This window comes from Protopterus annectens, chromosome 1.part2 (genome assembly GCF_019279795.1).
Source record: "Protopterus annectens isolate FY-2018-M chromosome 1.part2, PAN1.0, whole genome shotgun sequence".
Classification (NCBI taxonomy): domain Eukaryota; kingdom Metazoa; phylum Chordata; order Ceratodontiformes; family Protopteridae; genus Protopterus; species Protopterus annectens.
This window is the reverse complement of record NC_056727.1, coordinates 878,160,091-878,187,734: the sequence shown is the minus strand read 5'-3', so window position 1 is coordinate 878,187,734 and position 27,644 is coordinate 878,160,091. Positions and strand designations below refer to the sequence as shown.

The 27,644-nt window shown below is 39.7% G+C and overlaps 1 protein-coding gene across 9 annotated transcripts in view; it reads left to right on the top strand.

Annotated features, from left to right (window-relative positions):
• The window catches only part of ZMYM4 (zinc finger MYM-type containing 4), a 3,261,850-nt gene that overhangs the window by 2,805,651 nt on the left and 428,555 nt on the right, over positions 1-27,644 (top strand). For all 9 annotated transcript variants that reach the window (XM_044059341.1, XM_044059348.1, XM_044059366.1 and 6 more), the window contains one exon: positions 24,269-24,380. In XM_044059341.1, coding sequence (XP_043915276.1) covers positions 24,269-24,380 — 112 coding nt within the window. The remainder of the gene's footprint in view (positions 1-24,268; positions 24,381-27,644) is intronic.

Sequence of the window (27,644 nt, the reverse complement as noted above, 5' to 3'; positions counted from 1 at the left end):
AATGCCTTCGGGCAGATAGCCTAGTACCTACCTATGAATCTCATCCCCCCAAGTGGGGAGTTACTCAGGGATGCTCTAGTACACAATTGGCCTCTAGGTTTCCTGAACGCTTACTCCCCAATTCTTTTGATTTCCAAAAGTTCTGCAGAAAGCTGGCAGGTTAGAGAGTACTGCAATCCATTGCTCCTTTCTGGTCTCATCAGGTATAGTTCCCCTTCCTATGGTCTCATGCCAGATACCCACTATGGATACTGGATCCCAGACAGGATCTGATTTCTCATCCATCAGAACACCAACCTCAGATTCCTAAGACTAACTACTTGGTTCCTCCACTTCCAGTGATTCTAAAAAAGTCCAGGATGGCCTCCCCTGTCCAGGAAATCATACTTGCTTCTCAAAAACCTTCTACAAAAAAGGTGTATAATAGCAAATGGAAGAGATTTTCTGTGTAGGCATCGAAAAAGAACACTGGCCCTTTTTCGGCTCCCATTTTGGCTATTCTTCTCTTTCTGAGTTCTCTTTTTCAGGAAGGAGCAAGTTTTTCTGTCATCATATTACAGTTGACAGCAAGTTTTTCTGTTATCATATTACAGTTGACAGCGATTGCTAACTTCCACATCGCAGAAGATAATTTACTAACTTCCATTTCAGCATCCAGATTATGCAAAGCCTTTATGAAAGGGATTTCCCTTCTCAGATACCTAATTAAAGATCCTTCCTCTCCTTGGGATATGGCATTAATACTACAAGGTCTCACTCAGAGACCCTTTGAACTGGCTAACTCATGTGACATCTGATTTCTGTCATAGAAGACCATTTTTCTTGTGGCAATTACTTCAGCCAGAAGTGTGTCAGAACTTCAGGCCTTATCATCCAAACTGCCATATATTACTATTTTTAAAGACAGAGATTCTCTGAGGACAAACCCCTCCTTTATGCCCAAGGTGTCCACAGAGGCTAACATAAATCAGTCCATTCATCTTCTAGTCTTCTTTCCTAATCATTCCAGCAAGGGCAAATATATGTTTCACTTACTCGACGTTCATGGACAGTTACATTTTTATCTGCACAGGACAAAGGAACATAGGAAATCTGAAGAACTATTTATTTCCTTTTCAACCAATCGGCTAGGAAAGGCAATATCTAAAGTAACCCTAGTGAAATAGATCACTTATTGCATTTCCACCATCTGTTCCTTGAAAGGCTTACAGTTGTTTTGTCCACCAAGAGCCCAGCTACCAGGTCAGTGGCCACTTCTTTGGCTTTTTCAGCTAGAACTTCTGTCAGTGACATTTATGCTGCGGCAACTTGGTCCAATGCACATACTTTTGTCTTACGTTACAAAGTGGATTTAATATCCAAAGAGAGAGCTTTGGCTGCGCAGTGCTCTGGCATATCCTCCCATTGGGGACACCCAGGAAATCGGGTAGCTACGGACTCTGAACCAGTTGTGTGGAAGGATGAAATGGACAACATCAGGTTTAGGAGTTATGTACTTACCATAATTTGGTATCTGTGTTGTCCAATTTCATTCTTCCTCACATCCCACCCAACCCTACCCCCTTCCAGGAAGTCTAGAGGCATCTGGAGGATTTGGAGCTCCATAGGTTAGCTTTTTTGAGCTCCATATTAAGTGTGGTATCTTTGTATTTGTAAATTATATTTCTATACTTTTCTTTCTTTTTTCCTGGCTCAATAAACTCAATCTGAGGAGTTAGGGGAGATGCAAGGCATTATGGGAGCAGGAGGAGCTCGAGAGATGAAGCATCAGTCTTTTAGAATGGCCAGATCAGATCCGGTGTCGGATCCTATGACCCAGTCATGAGGAGGAATGAAATTGGACAACACAGATACCAAGTTATGCTAAGTAAATAACTCCTAATTTAAAAGCATTCATAAAAATAAGTAAAAATAAAGTTGGTGGATGTCTTAAAAAGTATTCTGTCATAAAATGTTCATGTAAAGGTATTAAAAATTGCAAATGTCATTGATCTTGCAATTTTATGACAGGCAATTAGATTTAATTTTCAAAATAGGCAAAGTAAATGCTAAATCATTGATGCCTGGGGTGATGGTAGTGGTGGTGGTGGTGGTGGCGGCGGCGGCATTCAGTAAAATTCACCAGTGGACTTCACTCTTTTCAACAAATGTTCTCCGTCACCACCTCTTTCAGAGTGTTTTACTTTCTTCAAAATAGTGAAAGAAAACTTTTTGAAATAACCACACTGAAGTGAATGTTCATAAAAGATATTGAATTTATGTGTCTTACTGATTCCATGTACATGCTGGTAAATTTTTGTCATTAAAGGTCCAACAGTCTTCCCAACATAAAATGTTGGACAAGATGAATAGAAGGCAAAATATACACTACCCCTTTTGTGTTACAATCAAATCCACCTTTGACTGTGATCAGTCTTGGAAAACCGTGTACTGGGAAACTACTGCCTAACAGAATGAAACTACACTGCTTGCACCCCCCCCCCCCCATTTTTTGGTAAATTTACTTATACAGCTTCCACTAGATTCAAATAATGTTATGATATTTATTTTCTTAAAAACAAGTCTAGGCTGCTTCCCCAGTCTATTGGGTTAGCCCAAGACTTCCAAAAACAGTGCACCAATGACTAATTATAACATTCTTTAAAGAGTGAATGTCCCTACTGTATGGTAAAACTAGTGCCTGCGAGTGTTCACCTGGACTCAAACTGACATTTTGCTCATTGATATTTTTTGTACCCATCGTATGTTTAGACTGTCTAATAATGAGACCATATCGAGAATTCCGATGATCCAAAACAAATTGACCAACATTGTCCAACATATTCTGGGGGTAACCCCTGTTTCTGAACATATCACACAATATGTTGACCTCTGTTTGAAACTGTGTGTCATCAGAAACCAATCTGCTGAGTCCAATTAATTGTCCCCTCACTAAGTTATGTTTCTTACCAGGTAGGGTGTTGACTGTTTGTTTGTCTTTTCGGCTTTTCCCGGTTAGGGGTCACCACAGTGGAACTCCAGTCCGCTAATGATTGGCAGTAGATTTTTATGGTGCCGAGTTGCCAGCACGATGCCCAACCTTCAGCGAAGACATGCCCATTCACGCATGTTTTTCGGAGGCCACTCGACTGCAGGGAGGACATGCAGACTCCACACAGAAGGCACTCCAGCCGAGAATCGAACAGGAGAACCTCTTGCTGTGGGGCAACAGTGCTACTGCTGTACCACCGTGGCTTCTCCTGTAAGAATATCACACTAATAGTATGAAAATGTGTGCATGTGTGGTACAACTACTGTGTACACTAACATAGGGTGCTAGTTTTATACAGAAAGTTGCACGTGTTAGTATTTCACTGAATCAGTAGAAATTGTACACAAAACAAAGTGTCCTATTCCCCTGTGTTCAGCATTTAGATGCAAACCTTAACTGCACCACAAATAAGTGATTCTGTGATATATACATTGCCACAGATACATATGCATATAATACACATATACAGCTGTACACAAAGATGTTGAAATGACATATTTACATACTTACATACATACACACACACACACACACACACACACACACACATACACACATATATATATATATATATATATACACACACACACACACACACACACATACGTTTGTGCATGTAGCCACATACTTTTATGAATATATATATGTGTGTGTGTGTGTGTGTGTGTGTGTGTGTGTCTACATACTTTCGTGAATATATACGTGTGTGTGTGTGCCTGTATTCACATGCTTATATGAATATATATATAGATATATATATATATATATATATATATGTGTGTGTGTGTGTGTGTGTGTGTGTGTGTATGTCATGTATCCACACACTTTCATGAATATATGTGTGTGTAGTTCCATATATATACATATATATATATATATATATATATATATATATACATATATATGTGTGTGTGTGTGTGTGTGTGTTTGTGTATATATATATATATATATATATATATATATATATATATATATATATATATGTGTGTGTGTGTTTGTGTGTTGACTGTCTAAATGCAAATACGCATTTGAAAAAGTGTTCTTTCCAAATATGTTTGATTCATACCTGTGGTCCTTAGATTTCTTATATAAAGTGATATCAAGAAAGTCTCTGGTCTGCTTTTCATATGAAAATAAATAAATATTGATGGGTAAATTCTAAGAGGTCAGTAGAGTGATTTTGATAATCCATAAATTATTTCAAGTCTTCTAAGTCACTCTTCCACAGAATAAAAATATCATCCAGGTACCTCAAATAGACTTCCAGACTGGAAGTAAAGGGCGAGTTCAAAACTATAAAATCATATTAGCAAAAATGGGGGCTGAGGCTGCCCCCATAGCCACACCTCTGGGTTTTGCAATATTCACCCTTGTAATAAATATAATTATTTGTCAGCACTACCTCCATGTATTGTAGTATCAGTCTAGTTTCTGTTGTGCTCAAGTTGGTACATCGAACCATTGCTTGGTGGAACCAATTCAAACCCCCCTCCCCAAGGGATTACAGAAAATAAATCTTTGATGTCAATAGTGACAAATAAAGTCTGTTCAGAAAGTGTAATTCCATAGATGGTCTCAAAAAATGCCAGGAGTCCTTAAGTAGGTGTTGTTTATCCTCAGGGAATGATTTGAGTTTGTAGTCTATAAATTTGTCCAGAGGTTCTGTTTTGGACCATGTGCATGCCGCAGTGGGTCTTGGGTAAGGGTCAGTGACCAATTTATGGATCTTTGGAATCCCAAGGATCCCTGGGATTCTTGTTTTTTGACCACTAGAAACTCCCTCGGGGTCAAAGTCACAAAAATATCCTCCAATAATAGATTAATGACATGGTATGCAATGTTAATTTCATTGCAAGGTATTTGAATGAAAAATTTTCCATTATGCAAATGGTCCAACATCTTGGAGCATGCAAGCAGTGTAGGTTCATTCTAGAAGGCAGTAGTTTCCCAGTACATGGTTTTCCAAGATTGATTGCAGATTTAGTTGCAACACAAGCAGATGATTATTAATCAAATTGGGAAGGGATGATTGGGGTGAGGCAGGAAATAAGAGTGTAGGATGTTGGATGCAGACCCTTAAGGACAATATCTGTAACTGTATAGAATATTATATTCATTAAATATCAGAAAATGTTCTAAGAAAAACTGCGTGTGAATTGAAATAGGAGATTTTACCAGTAGGTATATGTGCAAGAAGGGGTAGAGAAAATAAGCAGGATGGGGCTGGAATTTACTGATGGAAATCAGCAAAGGATATAAGGTACTGAGAGCAAAGCTCAAGGGAAAGGTAACAAAGTAGGATAAGGTTAAGCAGAAATTTGGACTGCAGGTCAGAGACTGCCTTCCCTACCTGGGTTGGTAAAAGAGGGTATGGAAGAGAAAAGGACAAGGGAGTGCTAAGTAAAGACTAGCTCTGGTAGTTTTGTTGAGTATGGAACAAAAGTTGCTTTTAAAAGCGGGATGATTAGTAGGGTGTGGACATATTGTATGATAACTGTAAGAATAAACTGGAACATGTTGTAAAACATTGAGAAAATAGATTGGAAAGGTAACTTACAAAGAAATAATGGGAGGGCACGTTTATGGTTCTCAATTGTGCAACAAAGTCCAGAAAGTTTGGGATGCTTGTATAGGTATTTTATACTTCAAGCAGACTTCAGAAATGTGTTCCTCAGGTATATAGCAATGCAGGAGATGTGTTCTGAAAGTGAGAACTAATTGGCAACATGATTTTTGGAAATGTAATGAGTTGGGAGATTTCAGAAATTCCCTGCTGGGTACATTGTCAGAAATCTTGGAACAAATGGTTTTAATTAGGGAAATGTTCCTTTTGAACTGGGATACAGGATCTGAATTGCCCAGGCATAATACGGCCTTACTAAGTTTAATGATATTGGCTTCCAAAAAAAATAGAATCTAAATTGAAATAACTGAAATATTGAATCTTGTACAGGAGATAAAAGAACTGGGAGTGGTACCCTTTAGAAAAGAGAAGGAATTTCTTACATAGAAATGGAATTTTGGGAACAGTACATTCAGAATAACTTTCAGGAAGGAGTGATTTTTAAAAGAAGGTAGGAATCAAGTGATTGGAGTAAATTAAAACTGTGAAATAGAACTCCATATTGAATGAAATAATGGTAAGTGTTATGGTTTGTTTTCTTTTCTGTTAATATATGTGTACTTCTGCCATACCTTAAAATGTGACTGTTCAATAAAGAGGTTTGGAAAAAAAGAAGCAAAAAAAAAAATTACATTTTTACAACTCAACACATTTTAACTCACTGCAAGCACTCAGAACTATATAAACTTCCCAAAAGGGGAGTTTATGTTTCGGTATAGGTGCAGGTGCCTCAAATTGACAGCTGCACCCACAGGTATTCCCTGTTATAAAGTTAGGTTTGAGCATATTGAAAGCACATGTTAGAGCCAGTATTCCCATGTACAATAGTATAGGTTCATAGATTAGTACTAGACTAACTGCCCTTGTGAGCCATTTTAAGCCTAGCCAGTTATCCCTTGTGAGACTCAAACCCTGCACCTTGTGTTTGTAAGGCAGACACCTTAACCATTAGGCCAGCCTCCCAACCATATCTGTAACCTAGTACCCTCCCTCTCTACCCTTCCTACCCTAGTATCTGTACTTGTTCTCTATCCTTCCATATGGTAAATAACTTGTATGCCATCAGTAAACCTTGACTTTTAACCTTAAGAGAAAGTGCTCTGGCTACCCTTAAATAAATAAACTTGATTATGCACTGTTATGTATAATGCATGAAAGCACTGAGGCAATCTGGGGAGGCAACAACTTGCAAAACTGTGCACTTCCCACAGTTTCAAACTTCCTTGATTTACACAGAGCTGTATGCCAGTTTTCCTGTAAATGGTAATTACAGTGTTCATTATTTATAGCACTCTGAACATGCTATTCAGACCTTTGTTGCACCAGTAGACTTGTCTTCTGTAACTGAAAACATTTTAATATGGAAAGAAAGTAACTTTGCAAATGCAAGAGAGGACACTTGTAGAGTCAGCCAGAGCACACTAGTCAGACGTCATTTTTTTCACTTGTTTTGCTCCTTGTCATAAGCTATCAAAGATGTGATAATAGCAAAAATAAACAGCTAATAACTTTGCAAATGCTGGGAGAAAAAATATAATTTTTCATGCTTTTAATCTTTCCTTTTTATATTTCTAGCTTGTTTGCTTAAAAAAATCCCCTTGTCTGTAGTTTAAACTAGGAACATTTGTGTAGACTTCCGCCTATATAAAACGGAGGAAATTATTGTATTTTAATACACATATAATGTAATTACACTTTTAAGGTCCTCTCAACAGGACAGGATAACAATATTATATTGCCTGTTTTCTGCCTTTCTTGTCTTAACAGTTTAAAGCCTGGATACTTTACAGTTAAGAAAAAGTGATATCATACTTGAATGTCACTAGCATAAACAGCAGTCACTGATAAAATCCCGCCCTCACCACCTTTAAAATACCTCTGCATACTATATAGAACTACTTTAAAAAATGGCATGCAGTTTACACTAGGAAGTTTATTATATGAATATTAATAAGAATGAAATGTTTATTTACAATTACTAATTCGGTCCATTCGTTGTTCTTCTGCCCTCCTGCTAGTCTAACACAGTCAAGAAACTTACTCTTTTTCAGCCTCGTCTTGACACACCTTAGCTTTAAATCCCAAACCCCATCAAATGGGAATGATGCTTTGCATTTCTCCCATTTATTCACTAATTTTATTTTCTCTCTGGTCATCGTCTTCATCTTCTTGACCTTCCAACATTGGTCTTTGGTTCAAGTCCAAGTTACTCCTAATTCTTCCTGTGCTTTTTTTCTGTCACTCAAACATTTTCCTTTGGAATAATGGAAAACATTTCCCTGGCAGATTCTCTCAGGTTTCGTTATTGTCAAAATAATTCCTATGATCCTATATAACTATATGGGAAACGGAAAATTCAATCCTGGGATTCCACCTGTGTCCCTGCTGGACAGGGGCTTTGAGTGCTGACTTGTTTAGACATGGGCTAAACTCTTGGCTAGGCTTATAAGGGCCTCAGGGCCATTAGTCTAGTAACTTCCTGTGATCTTATGAAGCAGAACCCCCCCCTTCAGCTTGCTGGCTCACTCTTTGTTAGTTAAACTTTATTTTCTCATTCGCCTGTTCTGCATCCATAGATATCTTTGATCATCCAGGAAAAGTATTCCAAGGGCACCTGTATATATCAACTCATCTTACACCTTCCTCTCGACATCCCATGATTGTAGGAATAACCTGGTTTCTTTTCTGCCTAATAACACTTGTGTCCACGGTTAGTAGTACTTTTCCTTTCTGCTATAGATTTGTCAAGAGCAGCTCTTTTCTGATGCTGTGATTTCATCTTTACTAATGTAGGTCTTGCCTGATTACTCATGGCCAGATTTGGAGCACACATACACTGTGCCCTTTCAGTTATAAATCCTGCTGTGGAACACCTTGCCAGTAGCTTATTTGTGCTTTCATAATATTAACACAATCTTTTCCTTCTAATTTCTCTGGTATGGCAGAAAATCTCAGGTTTTCTCTGTGTGTTTGCTCTTCTAACAAATGATCGTCATTCACACTGCCTCAGTGTCATATGGGTTCTTTTAATGCACAAGCCTACTCTGGCAGCTTTCCAGAGCTGAGAATTCTCCCCTCTGATGCTTTGTGATAGGGGATCGGCTAAGCTTCTACCATCAGGGAAAACTTGAGTCCTGTCACAGAAAATCAGTTCTCCAGATGCAGGACTCACTTTGTGGATTTTGGTTTCATTCTGTTTTGTTTTTTTTAAACGTGTGTTTGTGTATGTATGTATGTATGTGTATATATATATATATATATATATATATATTAACTAAGAATGAACTTCGTGACACAAAAACATTCAAAAAGAATTAAAAGGAAAACACCAGCAACTCTTGTATTATTTAGCGCTTTCGTTTTCTTTAATATCAAGACTTCTTCAGAGTGACATGTTTCATTAATACAAGCAACCATTTTAACATTGTTAAAATACATTACTTCAAGTAGTTTATTTAAATTAACACAACAGTTCCTATCCAGTAATAATGTACCAACAGTAGTCTTGCTAGGTGTTGTGTGCATCTTCATTATCATTAAAAAGGTAGATCAGTTAACCAGGAGGGGTGCTATGTGAATCCTACAGTGTTGTGTGCAACACGTATACCTGGAACAGAAAATTGGAAAGAAGCCTGAGGTATTGTGTGCAAAGTGGGTCGTGCAAAAAAAAAAAAAAAAAAAAAAAAAAAAACTTTATCTTTATAAGTCCCAGTCAGATCACATTTCTATACTTTCAGATACTATATGACATACTTCTGATGAAATCAAGTTAACTCACATTTCAATACTTTCAATCTCTATACCATTTTAAGGCACATTTGATGTTTAGGCTTTCATTAAGACCTTGGCTGACGTCTGCTCCAAGTTTGATCTGCCATTTTAGCTCCCAGACTTGCAGGAGTGTGTCCACATCTCCTATGAACTCAGCTATTCTTTCTAATGCCGTAAACTTAAAGCCTGTGAAGTTCAGGCAGTGTGTGCTATGTTTAGCTAATGCATTCAAACTGTCCTGTTTGTGGATTGCTGCAGTGTGTTCCTTTATGCGGTCACTTAGCTTTCTGTTGGTTTTGCCTATATAAAAACTTTTACAGTGTACACAAGTAGCGCAGTAAACCACATTTTTAGAGTTGCAGTCAAAGTGGTCATGAAATCGGACAGTTCTGTTGCAGTGCGGGAAAGCGATGATGTTGCCCTTTCATGCAAAAACACAGGCCATGCATTTGTCACAGTCATACATCCCAGAGTCTGTTGCTATCCCTTCCTGCAGGAATGGGCATTTGTTTTTCTCAAATGAACATCCTAGGGAAGAGGTTCGTTTGAAGCAAAAGTTCGGGGCTGCCCCAAGTACAGTTGTTAAGCCTTTCTCTCTCTCGAGGATGTCCCAATTGTTGATAAGGACTCCTCTAATTCTGAACATGTCAGTGGACATAGGCAGGGGGAAACTCTCCACCCAGTCCCTTTTGTTCGGTCTGTTTGGTGATCTTGCTTTGAAGCCAGTTTCCAGGATCAATGGATACCTGGAGTGCCTGTGCTGTAAAACCTCTTGGAAGATGAAGAAATTTATCTTCGTTTTTAGTGCATTTTTTTTACCAATTATATATATATATATATATATATATATATATATATATATATAAATAATCTGAAGTCAATCTTCATGTAGTCCTTGACTGTGGGTTTGGTTCCGAGCCTCGGAACCGACTCAGCCGTTTACTTCAGCTCACACCTTCCAAACTCTCGAGCTAGGCTGTACTCATAATGCTCCTCTCTAAATCACCCCTGATCTCATTTGCCACTTCGTTTGTCAGATGCATCTGACTTCTCTTGAGCTTTGGCAGTTAATCACAGTAAGTTTCTTTCTCTAATTTTCTCTAAATTCCTTTTGTATATCTATATTTATCTTATTTGTCTTTCTACCCGCTCCTCGCATTTCTTTCTGTGCATGTGTGTGATCTCTTTCTCCTTTTCCTCTACCGTTACATAGTTTTCTGTATGTACCATTGCCGTTACTCTCTTTTACCTATTTAGGTATTTCTGGCTACCATAGCTTCTCTTTCTGTTAAAAAAAAAATCGATCTTTCCTGTCCTTTCTTGCAAGTGTGTGTGTGTGTGTGTGTGTGTGTGTGTGTGTGTGTGTGTGTGTGTGTGTGTGTGTGTGTGTGTGTGTGTGTGTGTGTGTGTGTGTGTGTGTGTGTGTGTGTGTGTGTGTGTGTGTGTGTGTGTGAGTGTGTGTGACCTTTATCAGCACTAAGCCTTCTTTTCTGGCATGGCTGATAATTTTGAAGTGGTGCCAGATATGTGACAGGAAGATGCCCAATTCAGATGGGCATGTCTGTTGTGTGTATTGCCTAGGTGTTGCATACCTGCAGGATGATTGCGCAGTCTGTCATGGTTTCTCTACCAGGACTTTAACTGATCAGAGAAACAAGTTTATTTTTAAGGATTTATTACAAGGGGACTCTGAAGAAGCCATATCTGGGTCTAAGACTGAAGCCGGCTCATTATCCTCGTATTCTAAACCGAAAAACATTCCCATTCAGTTCCGAGCAGTTCCTCAGAACTGCCTGAAAAGTTATCCAAACAGCCTGTGGTGTCGACAGTTCCCTCCACACCGATAGGCAAGACAGACTCTGCACCTACCACAGCTTCGGATAAGACAACAACTGCCTCAGCACCAGACGTTTTGTTGGTACCGAAGCAGACGACATTGATATTGATACCAAGGACAAAATGCACTCCTTCGGTTGATCCATTTTCAGACTAACCTCCTAGCCCATTCAGCTGAGACCTCCAAGTCTCTTTCAACATCGTCCATTCAATCCACTAAGAGCCTCACGGAATTGGACATCTTGATGCTGGTGGACCAGCTCTTGACGGCAAGGTTCCCAGCCAAGTCAGCACTGGGACCTGTCCTTCTTTGACACCGTCTCATCATCTTCCTCCAAATCCAGTTGAGCCTTTGGCACACCTGGCACCGGCCTACCTGGCGCCGACTGTCTCAGTCCTGGTAAGAGTCTCTTCTCCAGAACCGAGAATTGCCTTGAGCTCCTCCTGTTTTTCCTGAACCAGAGGTCTCCCGGGGTTGAGACTTCGTTACCAGTTCCAAGGAGCAGGGTTTGACTCACTTTTTATCGGAACCTTCCATGCCCCTCGGTGCTTCAGATTTTATTGGCTCGACCCAGGCTTCTGCTTCGGTGGCCACCTCCTTGATGTGGGATGGGACCACAGTTCCGAAGGAGTCTTTCAGTTCCTGAGTCCCATCCAGATCATGGAGAAGGCCTTGTCCATTGTGAACTTCCAGTCCTTGCCATCCCTGTCGGGCCAGACTTCTGCATCCCTTCAACTAGAGCTACTATCAGCCTTATCCCTGGAACAGAGGGCACAAAAGCCCCTGGAAAGACCCACATTGGTCGTTTTCCTCTTTGGATATTTCCCTGGAGCATTCCCCCCAAAGGTAGTACCTGCGAAGAAAAAGTGCAAGAGGAAGCACCTAGACTCTCTGGAGGAGCCCTTCACTGAGGATACCAATTTTGATGAAGGGGAAGATTCCCCCAGGTCACCCCCTAATGATGTTTCCTTTGGGGACATCCTGGAAGTCCTGAAACAGAGGGGTGGCTGGTCTTCCCTCCAGCCTTCCTCGGAGGAGTCAGTATACCTGGGGGCTTTTCGTGCCCAACCCTCTACCTCTTGGATCTATCCACCCGCTGACAAGCTCATTAAATTGATCACACAGCGGGCCTGGAAGATTCCTGACTCGATCAAACCGATCCCCCAAGAGGCCTAACTGGTTCCTTTCTGCCCCTAAGGAAATAGCAGCATTGAGCTAAGAGAATCCCTGTAGACGCCATGGTGATAGCAGCAGCCACAAAGAAGGAACTTGCAGAGGAAAGTTCTACTATCCATCCTCCTAACAAGGAGTCCAGGACTGTTTATTATTTATTTATTATTACTTGCAGTTTGTTAACCTGGAAAGTCCATTGGGCTGAAAATGAGCCCGTTTTCTGTGGAGGCCCGTGGAGAAAAGCTCCATATACAATTATTACAAAGCTAATATCAACAAAGTTAATAAATATAATACAGTTTTCAAAAACTATTAAAACACAGTAACATAGAAAACAGTATAACAACATTTGAGCAAGGTGCTGTAACAAAGTATTGGATGAATTAAAACAAGTATTTCGGAGTACATAAATATTATTGGAGTGCAGGCATATATGCACTCATAGTTTCATGATGTGAGAGGTAGGAAGAATTTAGGAGAGGAGAGTAAAAAGGTGAGTAGAGTTGGGTTAAGTTTTGACAAAGAAAAAGGGTGAGAGAGCAGAAATGAAATAGAGGGAGCCAGGTGGGGTAAGAGCATGACCATTCCCAGTGAGAAGAGAGATGGGAATGGAGCAAGGTCTTGAAAGCAAAGAGGTTTTGGGTGATTCAAATGTGAGGGGGGGGTGGATTCCATAGATGAGCAAGGAAGAAAGACAAGAGAAATTGCCCTGGTGCGTGTATAGGTTTGTACACTTCAAGAAAGTTGTGGTTACTGGACCTGGGTAATCTGTCAGGATGGTGGAATGTGAGTACGGAGGAGAGGGAAGGGCAGTTAGAGGGTTTGAAAGTGAGTTTGTGAGCAGATACTAGTTGAATTTAAGAGAGATAGTGAGGGAGTTCCAGCCAGTTCAAGGAGTGGTGCGCAAACAGTGATGGGAGGAGGATTTGGACCCAGTAGCAAACTTAGACATTTTATTGTAGCAGGATGACAGTTTTGACTAGGGTGGATTGAAGGTTAGTAAGGAGAGGGGAGGAGGTAGAAAATAGAAAGCATATGCTTGGATGAGGGCGTGAGATAACGGCCATAATGATACAGCATTCCAAGCTTCTGATGTGTTTTCTTAGTACTAGTTTGTATATGAATGTCACACTTGAAATGTTCCTCAATGATGACACCTACAAGTTTTGTGTGGGAGACAATTTCAATGGGAATCATATTCTGGCTGATTATGGACAAGGAAGTTTTATCAACTGAGGTGTTTTTAGATGGGGGTAAAGATCATGATTTTGGTTTTGGATGCATTGAGAGCAAGGTGATTGTTAAACATCCAAGACTCTGTACAAGAGAAGGCATCTTGTGTTAGTTGCATGAGTTTGGGGAGAGATCGAGCATAGCAAATTATGGTGGAATCATCTGCGTATTGCACAAGTTTGGTGTTAGGGATACACTGATGAAAATTATTGATTATCGGGAAGCGTGTTTATGCTTCATCAACCTTCGCACTCTGGTTTTTAAACTACATGGGGCACTTTACCAGGCTACAGAGAGAGCAGATAAAAGAGCTGTCAGATACTCACAAAGGAGAATTAGCCAAAGAGATGCAAGACAAAGTTGCCTCTCAGCTCTCCACCCTCGAAGCAATTTATAACTCGCCCATGAGTCTGATTGCCCAGCCAGTCGAAAGGACATGAGCAGCAGGTTCAGGCATAGCCATTAGGAGACAATCCTGGATGCGCCTGTGTGACTTTGTGGAGCCATTTAAATCTTTGTTCGTCAGTGTCCTGTTTGACAGAACATCCCTTTTGGACCCAAAGTAAAAGAGACACTGGTCAGATATGAGAAAGATGGAAAGACTATTTCTGCTGTGGGCATACGCTTCTCCACTCCTCAATGGACCTACTCCAGGAACCAGAGAAGTGAGAGGCTATGATTCAAAAAGTCCCAATGGACTTTCCTGGACTCATGTGGCAAGGACTTTTCTCTGAGGCAGAAGGGGAAATAGCATTGGAAGATGCCATCCTAGAGGCAAAGGTGGCCTGCAGATCCCAGGGTCCAGAGGTTCTTTCTCTGGTAACTCCTACCAGCATTCTTGAACAGAGGCTCGATTGCCTTCCTCTGGAGACAGTCGGCGGATGATTATCCCTGCACCAATCTGCCTGGCTATAGATAACATTGAACAAATGGGCGCAGGGAATCATTTCCAGAGGTTACATTATTTCCCTTTCCTCAATTCCAAAAACACAAAAAAGACTCCCAGATGTTCCACCCAGTCACAGGGACGCAGCAGTCATAAAAATGTGATGACTGCTCGAAAAAAGAGACATCCAAATTGTCCCACCAGACCAAAGACTATCTGGGTTTTACTCAAGATTCTTTTTAGTGCCTAGAAAGACAGGGTACTGGAGACCCATTTTGGATCTAGCCAGGTCAACAAGACAGTTCCATTCTTGGAAAAAGATGATTGGATTTGCTCTGTAGATCTTCAGGATGCGTGTTACCTTATAAAAATGGATAAATGTTCCAGGGGATTCATGTGCTTCCAGCTGGGAGCCAGACATTTCCAGTTCAGAGCACTGTTTACCAAATGCATGGCAGTGGTAGCAGCTCATCTCAGACTGCAGGGATTTCGAGTTTTTCCTTTTGTCGATGATTAGCTCCTTACTGCTACCACCAGGCGTCAACTAGAACAGGCAAGAGATTACCTGCCTCTTTACACTTCTTGAAGGCATTGCAATAAATTATGAAAAGTCAAATCTGCAACCTACACAACAACTGGAATTTATTGGCGCTCTGTTAAGTATGGTTTCAAGAATTGCTTCACTCCCAGTAGAGAGGCCCCAAAAGATCATATCACAAGTAAACCATAATATTCAGAACAGAACTGTTCCAGCCAGACTCATCCTACAGCAGCTAGGCTCAATGGCATCCTCGATTATTACTCTAGTTCCCTTGGCCAGATATCACATGCGGATTCTCCAGTGGCTTCTGGCCTCCCAGTGGTCATTAATAAATCAGCCGATGTCACATCACATTTTGATCACCAATCACTGCAAACAAGACCTGTCATGGTGGCTCCATTCCAAGGAGATCCTTTCCGGCCGCCCTTTCATCCATCCACAGCCCCAAGCCATAGTGACCATGGATGCTTCCCAGATAGGGTGGGGGGGAGCATCATCTGGGGAGGACAGTCCAAAGCACTTGGTCCCACCTGGAGGCCAATTTGCACATCAATGTTCTAGAGAATGAGGGTGGTGCTTTTAGCGTTGCAAGCATTTCAAGATGCCCTTCCCCTAGGGACCCAGATGGACAACATGTTGGTAGTCTGGTACATCAACAAACAAGGAGGAACCAAATCTTACCCACTTTGTTGATAAGCTGTCAGAGTTTGGCAATGGATGATTTCTTTCAACCGCTTTCTTACGGCAGCATATATTCCAAGGAGCTCCAGCATGATAGCAGACAAGCTAAGCAGAACTTTTCTGATGCCTCACGAGTGGTCTCTCAAGCCTGTGGTGACGGACAAGATCTTCCATCACTGGGGCCAACCATGCTGCGATCTGTTTGCATCCCCTCTAAACAACAAGTGCAGCAGTTATTTTGCCCTGATCCCTCCTGCAGGGGAGTCACCCAGAGACACTCTTCTCCATGATTGGCCCTACTCCTGTACACCATTCCACAATTCCTCTGATATCTCAGTTTCTAAAGAAAGCCAAGAGGTTGAGGTACACAGTAATCCTCATTGTCCCATTCTGGCCTCAACAAATTTGTTTTCCCTTCATTTGGCCTTACCTGTTTCAGAAACCTTGGATTCTGGACCCAGCTCCAGATCTATTATCTCATCCAGGAGGAGTGGTTCATCCAAATGTCGAACAACTCAAGCTCACTGTATGGCTCCTCCAGTTCCCATGATTGCCAGGCATTCTTCTCTTTCCATCTGTCAAATCAATTTGGCCCATCACAAACCTTCTGCTAGGAAACTGTACCAGAGTAAATGGAAAAAATTTGCTAGATGGGCTCTTAGCAATGATCTGGATCCTTTTACAATCCCTGTGCATAAAGTATTGGATTTTCTGGCTGATCTTTATTAAACTGGCTCTTCAGCCTGTACCATTTGAGTCCATCTAACCACGATATCTAATTTCCAGACTGGTTTCGTTAGTTCTTCACTTATGTCACATAAACTTTGTAAAACCTTTTTGAAGGGAATCCTAATGTTAAGGCCTCCATTTAAAGAGCCTTTTGCTCCATGGGATTTATCCCCAGTTCTACAGGCTCTTACTCTTTCCCTTTTTGAACCATCAGCTACTTGTGATTTAAAATTTCTGACTTGGAAAACATTATTTTTAGTAGCTATCACTTCTGCAAGAAGAGTATCGGAAATTCAAGCCTTGTCCTGCAAGCCCCCCCTACGTAATATTTCACAAAGGACAGGGTTTCCCTGAGGGCTAATCCTTCCTTCTTGCCAAAGATAGTTTCAGAATCTGATATCAGTTAAACATTGCACCTACCAGTCTTTTTCACTAACTTCTCCACTAAGAGAGAGTATTGTCTGCATTTATTAGACGTTCATAGACAATTACATTCTATCTTCATAGAACAAAGGATTTCAGAAAATGACCAACTATTTGTTGCCTTTTCCTCACTTTCCTTAGGTAACATAGTTTCCAAGGTTACATTAGCTAAATGGCTCAGAGATTGGGGTTTATATCACAACATCAAAAAAGAATGGGTATCGAATGGCATTTACATCGAAAATGCCATTTATGAAAGTCGCTGTAGTTGGGTGATGCGCCCCACACCCCGCTAATTATATATACCAACTCCGAGATCACACTAGAGTGAGGAAAGGGCAAATTTTCTGATCTTCACTGTACCACGATCTCACAATAAACACCTCGATGAACAGGATTTCTGATGTAAATGCCATTCAATCACTGGTCTTTTTGATTTGGTGAAATAGACCCCAGAGATTGTATCACATTTGTCTGTCATTCAAAGGGACTTCATCCACCATGCCCTGTGAAAGCCCACTCAACTAAAGCTGTAGCAGCTTCTGCAGTTTTTCATGCCAGAGCTTCTTATATGACATTTGTATAGAAGCCACATGGTCCTCATACTTTTATCACTCATTACAAATTGGACCAGGTCTCTGGGGGACATGCATAATTCGGTTCGATGGTGCTTAAGAATATTCTTCAGTGAGACCTCACAAGATACAGGTAGCTAGGGATTCTGTCCCACAGTCAAGGATTACGTGAAGATTGACAACATCAGATAAAGAAATTGTCAGTCTTTACTAATCCTTGACATTCCCCCCTCCTGACCTGAGACTCTAAGTGGATTTAATTTTTCCGAGACTGGCTTCATAATAGGGACACAGATCTGGTCTTTTTTTTTTCTTTACTGCTCTTTGCTATCTCTCTGCCACTAATTTAGGCAAACTCGATCTGAGGTGATTTAGAGAGGAGCATTATGGGTAGAGTCTGGCTCGAGAGTTTGGAAGGCGCGAGCTGAAGTAAACGGCCGAGTCATTTCAGAGGCTCGGAACCGAGCCCACAGTCAAGGGTTAATGAAGATCGACAACACAGATGGAATGTTATGGTAAGACATAACTTCTTCTTTATTTATGTTTATCTTTTTATTGTAATATTTTTGCTATTTACTGCTTCCTCTGGAAATTTTAACTTACTATTATGTTGTTTGTATAGTTAATGCTGCTTTTATGGAGCATTTTCAAAGTATTTTAAGACTTTTACTGAAAAACTGAAGTTTTTTTGGTGTCAGTTGAACACTAGGGACTGTCTCCCACGTATAGGGCAAGACTTCTGTTGTTTATCTACCTCATTTTGAAGTTCTGACAGAAGAATATTGCATTTTTTCACTTTTTCATTATTTTTATGAAATTCTAATTTAACACTGCTACAGCTGTTTTTTTATCATTAAATCACAATTTTACCACAGATTACTTCCTTTACGATTTATGTGGAGATTTGTTTAATTTCTGACAAGGGAATCTCTAAGTAAACGCTTATGTATGCTGTTTTGATTTAAGGCATATAAGTGACTTGTCACTCTCTGAACAAGTGAATTTTATTTGATATTGTGACTGTGTGTGCTGTTGTGTACTACACTGTACAGATGTAGAACAAGGCTTTGCACAATTTAAACAGTTTCTGCTATATTTTATTCAGTTTAGCCATATTTGCTGAGCGAGGAACATGGTTTATATTTATCTTTCATTACTGCCCTTAGTCAGCCATTTATAGTGTCAGTGTATTACTCTGGCTGGTGTTTTTCCTCCCGACTTGATGAGTCCTGATATGGCTAACAGCCCCCATCAAATCTACTTGTACCTAAGAAGGAAAAAAATCAACAAAAACATGCCTGAGTCTGTGATTAGTAAATCTGTTGTTGTCTTAAGCAAGTCCACAGACCACTTACCTTTTTCACTGTTGGGATATCTGATTCCTCTAACATTGTAACTGTCATTTAACAAAACCCAACACTGGTCCTTGGAACTCTAAAGGAAGTAGGTGCTGGGTCCAACCATTTTTTTAAGTACTAGTGAATCTTTCTAATGCGGAGTCCGGCCAGTGGTATCATGAGGATTATTGATACCATGAGGCCTAGAATTTTGACAAACTCTGTTGTGGAGACAGCTTCTTGAGGAGAGAAATCCCTGAAAATGTCCTGAGCAGTCAGGACTTTGTCCCTGATGGAAAGGCCACACTTAACTGTGTCCATCATGCACCAGGAAGACAATTCTTTTGAGGGTGTGAGACAGGACATTTGTAGATTTAACTTGAAGTTGAGAGGAATTGGAATGTGATAATCATCCTTCAGGTGTAGAGCCTCCATAAAACAGTGCTATGGACTAGAACGACTGTCTGTATGGTAAGCATTTTGAATTTGGATACTTTCAAAACGTTATTTAGGTATGACAAATCTAACACTAGCCTCCATGTTAGCTTTTTTTGGGGTACCAAAAAGATTCTGGAGAAAAATCCTTTTCTTTTTTTTTTTTTTTTTTTTTTTTTTTTTTTTTTTTTTTGTGGTGCAGGAACTGTTTCTGTAACCCTTGATCAGAAATTGTAAAGTATTACCAGGCAGAACAGATGTGTCTGGTCTACTGGGTGCGAGGGGGATTTCCCTGAAGGGAGGAGAATTTTCTGTCTATTGCTAAAAGTATCCTATGTGAGTTACCCTCAGCCCCCACTTTTCTGAGACCATCTGTGACCAGACTGCTAGGTTGAGCTAAAGCCTGGGGAAGGAGAAAGGGGAGGATGGACAGGATGCTCCAAGTCTTGTCATAGCCAATTTTTAGTAGAGGAATGATCTTTTGGGGGTAAGGAACTTGTTTTATTTGGTTTGGAAGCATTATCTTTCTACCATTTCCTCTTGGTATCCTGACCCTTGTTAGACTGGGATTTTTGCTTGTTTTGTCCTTTGAAGTTGGGCACATTGTTAGGGGAGAACCTGGAAATATGAAACATTCTAGATACCCATGCATCGATTTACCTGTATAGTCCTATTGTTTGAGAATCTGAGTAACAACAGGACCAAACACAAATTCAGAACTAAAAGGAACATTCAAAATCTCATTTTTTTTTAACTCTTCAGAAAATTCTGGTTATGTAACCAGTTATAAATTCTCAATGCAATAGAAGTGGCTGCATTTTTAGAAAAGTATCTGCACCTTCCAAGACACTTCTCAAAGCAGTTTTCGAAACCTGATTCACATTAAAACAATCTCATTCATGTAACAGTTCTCAGCAGGCAAAGTTACACTAAAGTCAAATAAACTGTAAGCACATTAAAAAAGAAATTTCCATATGACAAGGAAGACACCAATCCAAACTACTAACAAGTTGACAGAAAACACCAGGAAGGACCCTGTTGACCAGAGACGGTAGAGTCAAATATACAGACCAGATACACAAATTTGACCTAGGTTTCGTCTTTATTGTACAGACTTCTTCAGAATATGAACACATTTAACTACTCCATTGATGTTATATACACTCATACACTACAACAAATACATCCCACCCCTTCAATTACCCTATCAGACAAAGCTCAATCTAACAAGTATATCCTAAATCTAACTTCATTAACCCTTCGAAGTAAAAAACTATACTTTCAGTCCATCTCCACAATATTGTGTTACATATCAAAATGTGTTAAATACACAAAATGTAAATGTAAAATAAACATTTTCATATACAATCAACTAAACACCGTTTATGACACCCAATGTTCTTAAATTGCATAACAAAATAATATCATAATGTCTAAAAAACAACAATAATAGTTAATCATATAAAAAATATAAAATTAACTTTCACAAATTTTGTTAAGAAATTTTAAAAATTCTTTCTGGAAAACACCATCAGTGGAGTGGTTAAATGTGTTCATATTCTGAAGAAGTCTGCAGAATAAAGACGAAACCTAGGTCAAATTCATGTATCTGGTCTGTAAATTTCCATATGAAACCCAAATAATTTAAACTTTTAAATATAAAATTACTAGACTGTGCCTTCTTGGCACTAAATGTATGCGTGGGTATCTAGAATGTTTCATAGACTCAGGTTCTCCTCAAGAAGGTGTCCAACTTCAAAGAGCAAAACAAGCAAAAATTCCAGCCTAATGAGAAAATGTCAGGAAGATGATGCTTCCAAACCAAATGAAATGGGTTCCTTTCCCCCAAAAGATCATTCCTCTGCTAAAGAATGGCTATGACAGTACTGAAGACATACTGGACCCTCCTAATCCTTCTCCTTCCCAGCCTTTAGCTCATCCCAGCAGCCTGGCCACACGCCACTGAGGCAGTGTGAAAGATAAACATAGTACAGTTGTGTAAGTCATACTTATCTGTAACAGTAAATGTTTAAATTTCACACTGCCTCAGTGGCAGCACCCAACACCCCCCTTATTTTGTAAATGGTTCAGTGGTATTTTTTGCCTGCCAGTTGGTTAGTTTCAGGCAGTTCTTGCTTTTGATCCTTCTTGGTTCTTCCTACTTAGCGCTGAAAGGCTGAGTAACTGACTTTTGTGTGACAGGAGTTAGACTTCTCATGATGGTAGGTGTGCAACCAATCCCCTATCACAGAGATTCAGAGGAAGGAATTCTGAGCTGTGGAAAACTGACAGTGTGGTTTGTGCAGTTACAGAACCCATATACCACTGAGGCAGTCTGAAATTCAAACATCTGCTGTTATAGGTATGAAGGAGTTAAGCAAGTGTACTTTTTTTTTTAAACGGTGGTTCTTGAAAAGCCTCATATTCATCCAGTCTTTCCTTTAAACTTCTGATTTATGCAATCTTATCAGCTCATTTGAATAACTACTTAAAGTTGTTTCTGTATTTTTACAACTTTTGTTGTTTGATTTTTTTATGTTTTAAGTACATGTGATTTAGTTTTTCCTCTAAATTACCAGAAGCCATCTCATGTTCTACAGCTGAAACTTGACATGATTTTTTGCTGCACACCTGCAAGGTTCTTCCCATCCAAAGTTTTTTTTTTCTTTTCTTCTCCTTGACTTTCCCTTATTCTTCAACATTTCTTTGTTTTTACTGGGATCCAGACAGTTTTTAATAACTATTCAGATGCTAATGTTTACATAACTTGTTAACTTTTTACTGGCTTTTTTAACATTTTCAGTTTTGTCACTGGAAAAATTCTTATCAACCTGCTGTTTAGTATAAAGCCATCTTCAGTGTTGAATTTGAAAATGGAGATTGAACTTATTCTCAGTGCTTGTCAGTGGATGTATGGAGAGTGGATTTGGGCTTCCAGACCTGCGGCATTAATGGGAGCTCTTCCCTCTCATGGTTAAGGATGACTTACCACACACACTTTTTGGATAACTGGCAGTTCCCCCTCAGGTCCTGGCCCAGACATATTTCACCAAATGTTGCCAGTCTTCTAGCTGAATGCCATTGGCATACACTGAGAAAACTCCCAGTCAGGTTTTCATTTGGAAACTTTCTTCACTTGGAAAATGCGACTTGCGATACTGCCCCATCCTCTCATTTACAATTTCCTTAATGTTTTTGAAGTCTCAAGTTTTCCACAAGGTTTCCAGGGCACTTTCTGTTCACTGTTCACAGGTGAAGTGCCGGACTAAGGGCTCAGCTCTATCTGGTCAGACAACTTCATTGGCAGTGCTATTTCTTTATCCCCATTAAAGATGTCCTCCTCTTCCAGGGACATGTTTGGCTGCTGATGGGCCTACATGTCTAACTGTTGTTGAAGTTCATCCTTTTGCCAAAAATCCCTTTCTAGAAACTCCACCTTTGCAAAAGAATTGTAGAGCAGTCAAACTCACAGTTATGTTTGGGAGATGACTCCGTCCATTTCTAGGGTTGGGGTATTCCATGTTGATTTTTCTTCTGAGAGGTGGTTGTGTTTTGTCATCTCCTTTTCTCTTCTTAAGGGGAGGGAAGGCCCTTAGGTGTCCTGCCTTCTCAGGTATTTTTGAAGTGGCTGTGCCAGTTTTGTTAGCTGGGTCAGTAGTTAACTTCTTTGCTTTTAGGGAAGGAATTCCTCACATTTTCCAAGTAGATGACTGGGTTATGTTTGCCACTGGTCATCTCTGTTCTCCGGCCTTTGCTACAGTCAGTGTCTGCTCCTATCTAGAAGGAGCTGCTTCCATTGTTATCTTTATTCTGAATTTTGGGAGACTTGAACAACACAACCTTTTGTGCTCCCTTTCTCTAAATATTAATGACTTGATCATGACTGTGGTAGCTGATCTTCAGTATTTCCACTGTTTTCTTAATCTATTCTCCAGCTGCTTCAATTCTGGTGACACTTGCTTGGATTCATCCCAAGCATAGGGCCCTGTGAAGGAAGGGCTGTTGGTAATAGATACACCATTGTTCTTACGGTATTATTTGTTACGTAACAGGGCCCTTTTTGATAGGTCATGTATGCAGTCCTGCTTTCCCCCTTTGCCTAGGTAGCCCCTCTAGCCAGTCTGTGCTGTTTGAGGTCACTGTAAGCTGTGCAAGTACATACTAGTACAAATTTGTTTTTTTTTTAGAAGTGGGGATGCCAAATCATCATTGTTGCTTCTTGATTTGCAGGAAGATGCTTGCAGAGGGATGAACTTCCAGGTAAGACAGGTAAGCTTTCTGAATTAGGTGATCCATGATATCATGGCATATGTCATTTTAGATGCTTATCCATCCCCAAGTATAGGAACATCAAAAAAATGATGTTAGATTCTGACTGATGGAAAGAATAAACCCAATAAGGGACCTATCAGGGTAGAGCCTGTCAGAGGTCAATTGATAAGTTAAGAGTCTACCTGCTATTTAAGCATTAAAAAAACTTGCTTGAGCGGAGGATTCCATTACTGCCACGAAGCATGTATTCATTTATTCTGAGTGTCTAAACTAGTCCTGTGGGAGAAGGCTGATTGCAAGAGATCATGAAGTTTTCTAATCTGCGAGACCTGCTTAGATATGTACTTTGAAGTTACTGCTGTATGTCTTTTTAGTACAGCTCATTTCACAATATGTATGCACAGCTCATTTTCTTATTGTTGTGAATTTTCACAAGTATTTTGTGTGAAAAATTGTATCATAGACATCTTGAATGAATTATACTTATTTGTGCATTCATTTACCCAGGTTTAGAAATACACTGTGGTATTTGGTTACACAATTAATAGTGTAGTAAAATGTTCAGAAATATACAAAATATCTTATTAATCAATGAATAGTAACAGAGGTTACTGTTGCATTTGAGCAAAATAGAAACTTGAAAATTCAGCAGATGATTCTTGCGTTAACAGCTCATTTTAAATTATGTTGGTGTGTTATTTCCTTGTCTTATTTATTCTAGTACCTGTTTGAGAATGGTAGAATAGACAACGTATTTACAGATCCTTGTTCCAAGTTTGTGGTTGAGCTTACTAAGTTATTGAAGAGTTGGAAGCCAGCAATACTTCCTGATGGTAAGCTGTTTTGTATCATTAATTGCACTGCACATGTGATATGAATACTTCCTTAGGTTATGTAAATTGTATTTAGGGCATTGGTTTGAAATGTTAACTTCATAATAATAAACTGCTAATTTTGTGCTGTCACCCTCCACTGACCCAGCTTATCTACATTGAGGTGAAGCAATGTAAGTAAGACTCCGTATTTCTGGGCAGAGCTGATGTTAGTAACTGTGTTGAGGTGAACTGCAGCTTAGTGCACCTCATTGGGATATATAGTGGCATGGTGTGGTAGTGTTATGCAAGAAGTTGGATGGATATTTATTCACATAAAGGCAGTAAATTGTCCTTTTTTGCCTGCTCAAAGTTTACTTTTGTTGCATCTTCCTAAAAGAGGCAGTTTGTGTGAATTATGGAGGGTTGAAAACGTAAGGAAGTTGTGTAGTTTACTCAGTTGAACTATATTATTTTTAGAATGTACATAATTTGCTTTTTACTGTCACTAAAGATGAAGACTGCGGTGGTGGTACTGCGGTAGCGTTGTCGCCTCACAGTAAGACGTTGTCCTGTTCGATTCTCAGCTAGACCGTCTTCTGTGTGGAGACATGCGTGAATGGGCATACCTTCGTTGAAGGTTGTGCGTCAGGGCCGGCAACTCGGCATGTAAAAATCTATTGCCAGTCATTAGTGGACCGGAGTTCCACTGTGGCGAATCTTAACCGGGAAAAACCAAAAGACACAACAACAACTGTCACTAAAGATGAAACAAGCAGATTTGTTGTGAATATTTTCTAAGCTGTGACTTTGGAAAGGCTAAAGGGCTAATCATTGGTTTGTCTATAATAAACACCTGACAGCCAAACTGTAATCATAAATGCTTTTATTGTAGCCAGTGGTGAATTCCTTTTATTTGTGTCTACCAATAATGCCAACAGAATGGAAATTACTTACATGTTAGGAGCACTGAAAAGATGGGAATGAAGTCAGTCTTGTTCTGTTCTGTTCTGGTGAGTGCCACGCAGCACTGTGTTTTGTTCTGTTTTCTAGCACTCCTTTAAATGATCCTATCTGTGGGTTAAGCATTCCATTTCATGACCTTTACATGGGATGGCCAGTCTTTCATCTATTTCTTCCTAGAAGAGGCTTACTGTTAATTCAGTTAAGGAGGAGGAGCCATTTAGCATTGCTCCTTCACTGTAGCTTCTACTCAAAGGTGTACTATGTTTCCAACCTGGAAGCACTTTCACTCTTAAGTCATCTTCTGCATAGAAGCCTTGCAAAGAGTGGTTTATTAAAGCATACTTTATTTCGTTAGATTAAAGTAAGACCCAGAAGTTTTTGATTTGTACACTTATGAGAGAGAGACTCTGCACTTAACTGCCACACTGGCCTTTTTAACAATTTTATTTATCTTTCTCAGTTTTAATAATACATATTGAGGGCAAGCTGTATTCAAGCCCATCCAACTTTGTCTTCGTATTTATGGAGTTTGTGCTAAGGACTTTTCTCATGACTTCTGTGTTGAGTTTCCATGTGGTCCAGTGCCTTTTAATGTAGTACTGTTCTGGCTTGGATTGCCGCTTCAGTCACCTACTTGCATAGCCTGGTTTGGTTATGTCTGTTTATTATGAGGTACCATACTAGTCTCTTCTGGATGTATTCTTTTAGGAGAGCATAGGTCCTTTATGATGGATTTTCTCAAGCCGTTATTAAGATAAGGTGCTGTCATCTATAAAAAGCATGCACAACCCTCCTCCATCTGCTTTCTCAGAAGTCCATATTCTTATAAAGAAGAGGCTGTAGCAGAGGCAAAGGCATTTGCTGAAGCATCAAGCAGTGCTACCTTCCCCACTTTAAGACACCCTAAGGACCTGCTCCCAAGGTGGCATTGCTGTATTCTTGACTATAGGCTAGAACCATCAAATGAGGCTATTTCTTTGATTCTGTCCCGGCTTGGAGAACTTTCTCCTAGATCCAGGTGGGTCTTGGATATTTTCAGAAAAAGTCAAGTTAATGTGATGCTTTGTCCACCCCACCCCCTTGTGGCCTCTTCTAACAGGGCAAGTTTATTCTTCTCAAAGGGGCAGTGATGAAAGTGTCCTTTTTCAAAGTAAAGAAGGTGATGTTTGCTTATAACTTTTTATGAGGAATTTGCAGATTTGGCTCCTTGAGATATCATCCTTTTTGAACTTCAGCAGCTTTAACAAATATATTTTTGTACGTCTCAACTGTGCATATTTTGCCTCATATTTCAGGTTGTCTGTTTCTGATAAAAGTTGTGGATTTCTGGCAAATCACTGAGGATTGAAGTCACTAAATAATGACATACATTGGGGTTTTAGATTTCATATCCTTCAGAAAATGCATGCTAACACAAATCCTGTTATTCTTGCAACTTTCTAAGTTTATAATGTCATTATTTAAAATCTGTCCCTATTTTCAGGCCTTTGTCCCCCCAATTATTTTAGGCTTTGACCAGATTTCTTGGGCTAAAGTGGTTGAAAGGCATGACATTTTGCTGTATATCCAGTTCTGCTGTATCACTGTCTAGGTCCTAATGCCCTTGCTACTCCATGAATATTAGTATATATCATTTGGCATGTCAGAGTTTGGGAACCCTACACACATGGGTTTCTGCAGCTTGCCTTGGAGACTTTGTATTTTTAGTACAAGTGCTCACTTTTGGCCTTTTCTTTGCCTGCAGTAACTTCACCAATGTGCTGGCAGTAATGCTGCATCTAAAAAGTCTGTTATTCCTGTACATGAATGACTGTTGATGGTGGCTTCTCTTTCAAAATGTCCCTTTAGCGACCTTGGCTTTGCCTTTGCTTTGATGTAGTCATTCAAGGTGACTTTACATTTTGGTTCATATGTATAGTTGTTTGGTGTGTGCGATCTGCTAATTTTCAAAAAGCTTGATTCCTGTAATTCCATAAATCTCATGTTGCTGTTTCCTGTTTGTGTGCATACATATATTTATTTAAATCTGAGTGCCAGGGTAAAGCACTGATCAGCAATGACTGATTTCGGTGTCAGACTGGGAACATACATTGTAATTACATGTACATATAGAAAATTACCATTGTCAAACACAGATAACATGCAGTACAAATCAAAACATGACTTAACAACATAGTGACTTAAAGAACAATAAGTGTACATAGATATGAAAATTAGCATTCTATGCCGAAGTTCTCAAAAACCTTGAAGAGTGAGGTAAATGTATGCTGGACGTTAAGCAATTATTCTTATTTCAAATTTGTGAATGCCAGAGAAACT